Genomic DNA, 8,996 nt, shown 5'->3' on the forward strand with positions numbered 1-8,996 from the left:
AAGTTGCCTTCAGTAGAGATTAGAGAATAATAGTGTAGCTATTTTATTTTGCTTTTTAATAATCAACAGGCTGGGAAAATGAACATGCATAATTTTTCCATTATTTAATAGTTTGTGTATCCATAAAGACCAGTTGGTGTCACTTTACTACATACATGCAGTTTGTCACCTTGCCTTTTAACTTTCTTTGTGTAGCTGGAGTAGGGAAAGTGAAGGACATGTTTTTTGAAGATCCTTGAGCCTTGACAAAGTTTGAAAGTAAACCTTTAGTGTCTCCAGTTACAAAGATGCCAGTTGGTGTGATGTAATCTGACTACCTGGTAGATTAAAAAAAAACTAATTAGGAGAAAATTGTAGCTTTTAGTTCTAACCAGAATATATATATATATATTTTTTTATTTTTTTTTTGCAGACTGCTGGCAGAGTAACAGTAAACTGGATGAAGAGGACCTTGAGGTGGTCGTTTGCAGGCATGGAGTGCTGCTCAAGCCTCTCAACATATACAGCAGGAAATACTTTCATATCCCCGTACCTGCTCGGTATCCCCTAGTAGATTTTGGCGTGATACTGGGTTGACCTGTGCTGTAGCTGCCATTTATTAGTAAGCTTAGTTAACAGTCTTATTACACTGGAACACATCCCACAGAGACTGACGGAGGCAAGTTTGACAACAGATACAGAGGTGATTTACAGACCAGGACTCTGACTCCAAGGGCGATTAAAACACTGCGGACGAAGCTTGAAGTAGTTGAAGCAAGTTTGTAGGTCTGTGAATATTTGTTTTTTGCTAAGTTATGTTATTTATGTCTGTATTTTGAACATTGATAACTTGTGTGATGTTATAGTGTTTTTAAATAAATGAACAAAATGTTAAGTCTCCCTGTTTGTTGCTGTTATGCCCTACCCTAAGGTGGCCCTACTGGGGCAAACGACACGGTATTAATGACAAAGACACAAAATCAAGACGATACTAAATTAAGACAAACTAACTCAAGCCTAACAAAAAAAAGTACATAGAGCATAAGTTTAACACAACAAAAACCCATCCTGAGAGGTAAGAAGACCAGCAGACCAGCAGCAGCAATCAGGAGTGGAGCTGGACGGGGACACAGGACATGGAGAACACATATGGCCAAGCACTTTTGGCTGCACCAAGCCAAACTGTACCACACAGAATTGCATTTCCATTACTACTTTTCAGCACACTGCACTGAAAGTCATACTGGTCATACTAAAAATGGCAAGCAAGCGAAAGCTAAACCAGAGTGTATCACACGCACACTTTGGGTTCACATTCAAAAAGTTGGCACTCAGAGATGAAGATGCTGGTGCAGGTAGCACAGTGGGCCCACTCACTACCAGAACAGAGGATCCTCTCCCACCCAGTGACTCCACAGAAGAACAAGGTGAAGTTGAGGCCGAGTGCTCTGAAGACGCAGCAGGTGCTGGGGTAACGTTAGCTGCTACTGCTGGTAGCACTGTCATATTTGCTGTAGATGGATGGTTAGATTATGTCACACGATCGGTCATACTGCAGGCTCTCACTTGCAAATGCACTGATTGCATGCCGATAGGCTATACCTGACATTTATTCAGTCAATTGCTCTTGTAAATGCACCAGATTGGTGTCAATTGTTGTGTCTGCATTGTAATGCACAACTTTGCCTCTCCTTGTTATAAAACAACGTGCATCCATACAACTTTAGCCAATGCAACCTCCTATGTCAGTGTTGCTTTGCGAATATTATGGGATTATCAAAAATTGTTAAGTGTGTGCTGTCACGTAGGCTATAGACTGATTGTCTTGGCTTGCATCCATGAAATATTGTAATGTTATAGACCTACTGCATATTGAGAAAATTTAGATCGGTATTGCGCAACAATCGGGAGATGGGGACCCCCACGAATATTGACGGGTATTTCGCACACTGCAGCCAACCCATGATGAGTCTCCTTTCTCCCCCTCGGAGATGTTGTGCTACTCAGCTTGTGTGTGCGGAAGAGCAGAGAGGAAGATGTTTCTTAAAGTTATTGAGCTCTCAATACTTTTGTAGCTTCTAACAGAATCTTTATGTTCCTGTGTCTTTGTTTGAACTCTCAGGCATTATTTTACCGTTTCATATTTGCTTTCAGCTGTGTCGAAGTTGTGTTAAGTTACTACTGCTGTTTAAATAATGAAACAACACATGACTTTTATTGTGAAGAATTTAAGGAAACATTGTGTTTATCCCAGAGACATACATGAACGATTTATCCATCGCTTTACAGCTGCTTAACTCGAGCCTCCTCGAGCTCGTCTTCAGGTAAAAGACAAAGCCTTCGAGTGGGCAGCCCTGTTGTAATGGAAATAAACACCCCTGCAACGCTGGGCTGATGTGCCGAGTCAAACCGAGCCAAGCCAGGCCAGCTCTGTGTATGGAAAAGGGGCAGTTGAGTAAAATGTTTGAGGAAATAGAAGAACTTTGCTTCTATTTTCCCAAAATTAGTGCCAAATTAGATGATTCTTTAAAAGAAATAACTAGGATTTTTTGTCAATATTTTCAGCATGTCATCCCTAAACTCACAAATAACTATTTTTATGTCTCTTTCTGAACAAGTAACACAGACACAACATGTTAATTGGTGAGCTTTGCATGTTTCTTTTCACTTCAGACAGAAAACTAGCCATGGCTGCCCGCTTCCTGTCTTCAAGGCATATTAATGGACATATCGATTTTCTCATTTCCCCCTAAGAAAAACAGCTCTCCATTTGCCAAAATGTTAAACTATTCTTTCATGATCTGTAGTTGCTGTAACTTCACCATGACATACTATTTTCAACCCGCTGTTTTAGCTCATATAGTAATTTATGCGGTTTAACTAAATGCGTCACTGTAAAATCTGTTTAATGTATGTTAGTCTAGACATTTTAAATACCAACACGTCTCAGTTGACAACTCCCAGGGTGTTTTAAAGAGCCGTTAGTTTAATCTGTCTTCAAAGTGTTGTGGTTTGTTTTGCTCAGGATGTTCCGGTGGGAAGCAGCAGAATCGATCCATGAAGCCATCCGTAACACTGCTGAAATTCAGCGGTACACTCCTGTTGGTGCATTTGGGGTGGAAGGATCAAGGCAAATGTTGGACATTCTGCTCAGACACTGATGTAAAATCAATTATTAAGGAAACCCTCTGAAATGTCAGCGCGTTGGTAGCCAGGTCATCTCTTTAAACTGCAAATAAATAGCTTGTTTACTTGTGGGGATAAGTGGTTTGTGTGCTTGCGGCGGGGCTTTACTCTGGTCAACTGTCTGCTCTTTACCAAAGACTGCACTTTTTCCTCTGCGCAACTAGTCTGAGCGTCTGTGTTGTTTATCCCCACGGGGAACAAACAAGCTTCTTCTGTCTGTGTGATGCGTCTGCCTGTGCCATGTGCCCGCTGAGGTGAGTTGTCTTGTTTGTGTCATGATGCAGTCGACTTGCTGATGTCATCGAGTGTTGTGTTGCTTAAGTCTCATGAGAGGGAAGAGTTGGGGGGAACGGATTCGACTGAATCATCAGGCTTGTCAGTCACAGGAGGATCCTGCTGAGCTCTGGATTACAGGTGATTTCAGACCCATGGAGTGCCAACCATTATAAACATGAATAATACATGGGACAGGGTTGATTATTGAAATGAGATTTCAGAACTATAATGACACTACGTGTCTCTAAATTCCTGATTTCGTCTACTTTGCTCTCACAGTTGTTGGTAATTCTCACTTCTATTACTGCTTCACTTTCCCATCATCCCCGCGCTGCTCCTGTCTCCTCTCATTTGTAATTTCTCCCATTTTTTCTTGCAGTCTCTTCTCTCGACCCCGATCTCACCTTCACTGCATCCGCTCCCTTCATCTAGTCTTTCCCTCTTCATCCACAATCCTATTTCATAGAATTGCTCCAATTTGTTTTTTGAAGTCCTTAGGGATCATCCTCTCTTTCTTTCATCTTCCATCTCTTAACCTGTCTTTCATCACTTGTAGGGCTGGGCAACTTATTGATGATATTCGTTGTGTTTGAGTATGAAATAACATGTAATATAGCAGATGACCATATCGTCACATTGGAATTTTCAGTGTTTCCATTGGTCGCTGCTGAGGGGCTTACTTATTACTTTATTCTAGTCCAGGAGTCTGCAGCCTGAGGCTCCAAAGTCTCATCCAGTCTCTTTTGCGCCTCTCTAGTGGCTCTTTTTTAATATATATTTCTTCATCTAGGTTATGTTACGTCTCCCTATGCTAGCTATGGATGCCAAAGCCAAAACAATAAAAGTCTCTGAGGGAAATAATTAATGCTCCAGACAGATTTCTTTTTTTCTCAAAATTGCACTTTTTATGGTAAAGGTTGCAGACTCCTGCTCCAGTCAGTCATAAAGTGTGCGCATCAGCTCAGGCTGCAGTATGATGGTTACTGAAAGGCTGTGTGTTAGCAGCTACAAACTATTGTGATTTTTTTCATCGTGCCAGTCAAAAAAAATAACATAAGAAAAAGTCATCAGTTGTCTGATAGTTTTTGGTTCTCTACCTGTGGCTTTTGGTTATGAAAAGTATCTGGAAGACCTCTGGTTTTGAGCAAATGTAACTGTCTTTAGCCTGATTCATAGCAGCTAACTAGCTAGCTCACTTTCACAACAAACCCCTCACATGTTACCCACCTGCATAGTTGCCAGGTCTGTGTGACAAAACCAGCCCAATGGCAAATCAAAACCAGCTAAAAATTGGCTCAACAGCCAATAAAACCAGCAACAGCAGGCAGAGATCATAGACACGTCATATTTGCATATATTTGTGTGGGTTTGTGTATGACATGAGCCAAGTTTGTGTGTGTGCATGCTTATCTGGAGTCAGTTTGGTAAGATTTAGATAGAAATAAATGATTTAATTTTCAATATGGATGTGTATTTACAGGTATTACTAATGTAATTTGCATGTGAAATAGGTCCAACCAAACAGCGGACAAGAAATTCGAAACATTTCAAAAGTAGCCCAGTTTCACAGAAATAAAATGTCTGTTGTTTTTGGATTAGCGTTACTGCTGCATTAATGTGTATGTTGGATTTTACGGCTGTAGATGTTTCAAGTTGTGCTCATTTTACTTAATAATAATTTTTAAGCCCTAATCCTTTGTACTGTCATACCTACCAGAGCCTCGCCGGTACCATGCCTGCCATCGTCAACCTCCTTTTCAACGTGGTCTCCACCAACACCACCATCGCCTTCACCGTGGTGCTGCCCATGGTCAGCCTGGTGTCTCTCGTGGTCGGGCTGGGAGGTCACCTCCTCCTGTGGCTGGTGCTGGTGAGGAACCCCCGCAGCCGCTCCAAGCCGAGCTCCATCCTGCTCCTCAACCTCAGCCTGGCGGACCTTGGCGCCCTGCTCACCCTGCCCTGCGTCCTCCTCAGCGCCAGCTTCCAGAACTGGCAGCTCGGTGGCGGCACCTGCGTCCTCCTGGGCTTCATGACCTCAGTGACGGTGGGAGTGGAAATCTTCAGCCTGGCGGCATTGTCGGTGCTGAGGTATCGTATTGTAGCACCGGGGACAAGACCGCCTGCTAGCCTGACACAAGTGTGAGTACTACTGTGCATGCAGAGGTGTTTTTGAGAAGTTGCTGAAAGATACCACAGGCGATATTAGGTGTTTGCCACGTTGTATCATTCTTGACAATATCAGTACATTCAGTATTTTTTTATCTGACAAAAAAAAGACCTGAATTGTGATGATGGAAAGTTCACCTCAAGTAAAAGCACCCAAAAATTCTGCGAGGTGAGCTCAACAGCTATTGTAAATTCTAAACCAAAAGTATTTTTTCAGCATCTTGTCATATTATCAAGAACATCGTTAGTGCAGACTACTAAAGTAGCAACACCTGCAAGGTAGTTCAGGCAGTCAACTTGAGATGCACCTCAATCACACGGGACATGCCTCACTCTCTACAGTATGTACCAAACGCACCCTTCCGATGTGGCGCTCTATTTAAACTGCTAAAACCTTCCATCTCTCCCTCTGCCTGTCAAGGCCGTTGCTGCTTTGCATCAGCGTCACTGCCTGCTCACTCAGCCCCGTCATCACCCCAGCATTCACCTGCAGGCTCTGACAGAGGGTCCAAGATATTTGTTTATCACTCCTCAATATCTCTGTGTAAACATAATCTGCGAGGAGTGATGAGGTCGGAGCCTCGAAGCCAAACTCTTAACTATTTTCTGCTGCTGCAAAAACATTCTGAGATGTGACTTGTCTGACTGAAATACTACTTTTTAGGCCATATTTTCCTCCCTGTTATTTATTTTTCTTATTCTTAACAAATTCCATATAAAGCCTAAAAGCAACAATGAACCATCACCATGACCATCCTGGTGCCAAACTCACTGGTGCATCAAATGTGTATTATTCCACCGCTGAACATTGCTTCTAACATTTGCACTAATCGCCCTACTTTAAGAAACATGTGCCGAGCTGTTTTAGGGTTAGGCTTAGCAGTCTTTGTGAAAAATAATATTTTTGTGACACATTTGTTTTGTCTCCAGTAGGAACAAATGAGCTGACAGCTTTGTCTTTTAAGACTACTACACTGATTTATCTTTGCACACCTATAACTCAAGATGGATACTAAAAAAAAAGGTTAATATTGATGCAGCAGAATCAGGGATATTGTCTTTTTGTATACTTGTGTTATTCTCCCTTGCAAAAACCTGACACCCACAATATAAAACACCACCAGCAGTTTGTCCAGAGATTTAGGTGTGTTATGAATGGATGTATAATGAAGACACTGGATAAGGTGTTATCACTCAGCCTTGATTTCTGTTTTTCCCCAGCTACTTTCATCATTGTAGTGCAAAATTCTGCAGCCAAAAAACATTTTCATCATAAGCCACCATTATAAAAAAAAAAAACAGAGGCATCTGTAAAAGTGTTGACAGGACACTCCAAACTACAGACATCCTCAATTATGACTCTTTTATTATAAAAAGTAAAATTGTTCCCCTTTAAAACTAAATAAAACAAAATATTTTTGTGGATGAAATTACTATGTATAAAATCCCTCAACTTTTTTAGTAGTGTTAGTGTCTTTCAGCCTGTTGTTTTGGTTTTGTGGCCTGCAGCTTTACTGTTTGAGTTCAGTCTAACTGCTCGCTTCAGTATCATTTGCAACCACAGAAGGCAGCTGTTTTTAGATCTGTTTTATCTCTGATAACCCCATTAACACCAAATCAGTGAACCCAGAGAAGCATTTACCAGCTAAAGAGCTAAGGGAATGCTAATGTTGTTCCACGTCTTTTGGTTGTGTAAAAATGCAACAAACACAGCTGTTAACATGTCAATTTTGTGTTTTTGCCTTGTTGTGCTCTCTAAATGTCCTCATAATCAATTAATACTTGTAAGTCCTTTGTAATTTTGTCTGTGATTATAGTTATTTAAACTGATAAATGTTTGTTTAAAGAAAAATGTGGTGTGCATTGCTGTCTGCCACAGTATCTTCCCTGAGACTACCAGAGCCATTTTCAAATACTTCACATAATGGCTTTCATGATGCAGATAAATAGAGATATAAATATGATTGTGACACAATAAACAAGACAACGATCTCAGACGCTTCAGTGATCCTCTCGTCTAATCTGCTGTTGTGAATGTGAATAATGCCAGAGTCAATTACTTAACTACACCCCCAGAGGCAGTGAAGGTTAAAATAAAATATGCCACGAAAAGCAGCTCACACAGCCGAAAATTCCAAGGAAAAACGAGTATTCTTATACATCACAGGTCAGTGCGGTAGATTAACATTAGAATTGTTGGATAATACCATTAAATCATGCTGTCACTACTGTTCCCATCAGAGCCAGGTCTGTGTATTCCTGCAGCATCCAAATGACCTATTTTCACTAGCACAGGCGTGATCCTCCTGCACAACAGATAAACCTGTGCTCTGTCTTCCTCTTCCTCAGGTTATGCACCGTTGTAGCTATATGGCTGGTCTCCGTAACCATGGCATTACCCAAGGTCACCTACATCAGCTTTGATGTGGGTTGCACGTGGTCAGTGGGCCGAGACGAGTGGCTGTTCTTCCTGGTTCCTGCTTTCCTGGTGTATTACGTGGCCCCTCTGCTCTGCATCGCCGTCAACTGTGGCCTCATCATCTCTCACCTCCACGGCTGCAGGGGCACGCTGGCAGCTGACAGGCGCAACAAGAAAGCTACCGCTCTGCTGATCGGCTCCACTCTGGTTTTTGCGATTAGCTGGCTGCCGTATTACGCACTCGAGTTTGTCAATGTTATGTCCCCTTACGTTAGCTCAGCGGCGTCTCCCGTCAGCAGATTTGGGCGTAAGCTGTCTTCTACTTGGTCTCCACTGAATTCGTCATTCACCTCGCCCGGGCCAAGTCAGGTAATGCAACCGACGAGCGTGTCCTTGCTGTGGGAGGTGGCGACCCTGATGGCCATTTTGTTGGTGTGTCTGGCTCCGTGCTGGAACCCACCGCTCTACTTCCTGTTGTCACGTCCGGCTGTGCGTCAGCTCCGAGCTCTGCTGCCCTCCTTCTTTCAGAAGCACTTGGGGAAAAAGCCAGTGCAGCGCTGGCGTATTGCCCCTGCTCCTCCCCCACACCTGCCACACCCTACCCCTCCTGAGCACTCACTTACTCACCAAACCCTGACACCCACTCTCACTCAGTAGGGGTGGGCGACAAGACAAAAAAATTGACCGTTTTACATCCCGGTATTACCACAATAATTAGGGATACTCCAATTAAAACAGTGATTTCCAAACATTTTTTGTCGTGCCTTCCTTCAAACGCAAAAAAAAGTTCACAGCCCCCCACAAACGCACAATTATGATGGGTCAGCATGAAAGTATCAGCAAACTCTTGTTGATTTATTTCCCCTTCTTAGATCAAATTCATTCAACTTTGTTTCACTCAATATTTGCCCTCTGGTCATTTACTTTACAAATTACAGACAAAGCAGATTTGCACTGGATTAAGATCACA

General features: G+C 42.4%; 1 protein-coding gene across 1 annotated transcript; it reads left to right on the forward strand.

The window, feature by feature from the left end:
• Positions 1-5,164: 5,164 nt before the first annotated feature.
• LOC146318240 (putative neuropeptide Y receptor type 6) lies at positions 5,165-8,770 on the forward strand. The gene is made up of 2 exons (XM_084733106.1): positions 5,165-5,580; positions 7,957-8,770. Exons 1-2 carry the CDS (start codon positions 5,174-5,176, stop codon positions 8,681-8,683), a joined length of 1,134 nt encoding a protein of 377 aa, XP_084589232.1. The 5' UTR covers positions 5,165-5,173; the 3' UTR covers positions 8,684-8,770.
• Positions 8,771-8,996: the final 226 nt, after the last annotated feature.

The sequence above is a fragment of the Lutjanus erythropterus genome, chromosome 12, assembly GCF_056507025.1.
Source record: "Lutjanus erythropterus isolate fLutEry1 chromosome 12, fLutEry1.hap2, whole genome shotgun sequence".
In the NCBI taxonomy this organism is placed as follows: Eukaryota; Metazoa; Chordata; class Actinopteri; order Lutjaniformes; family Lutjanidae; genus Lutjanus; species Lutjanus erythropterus.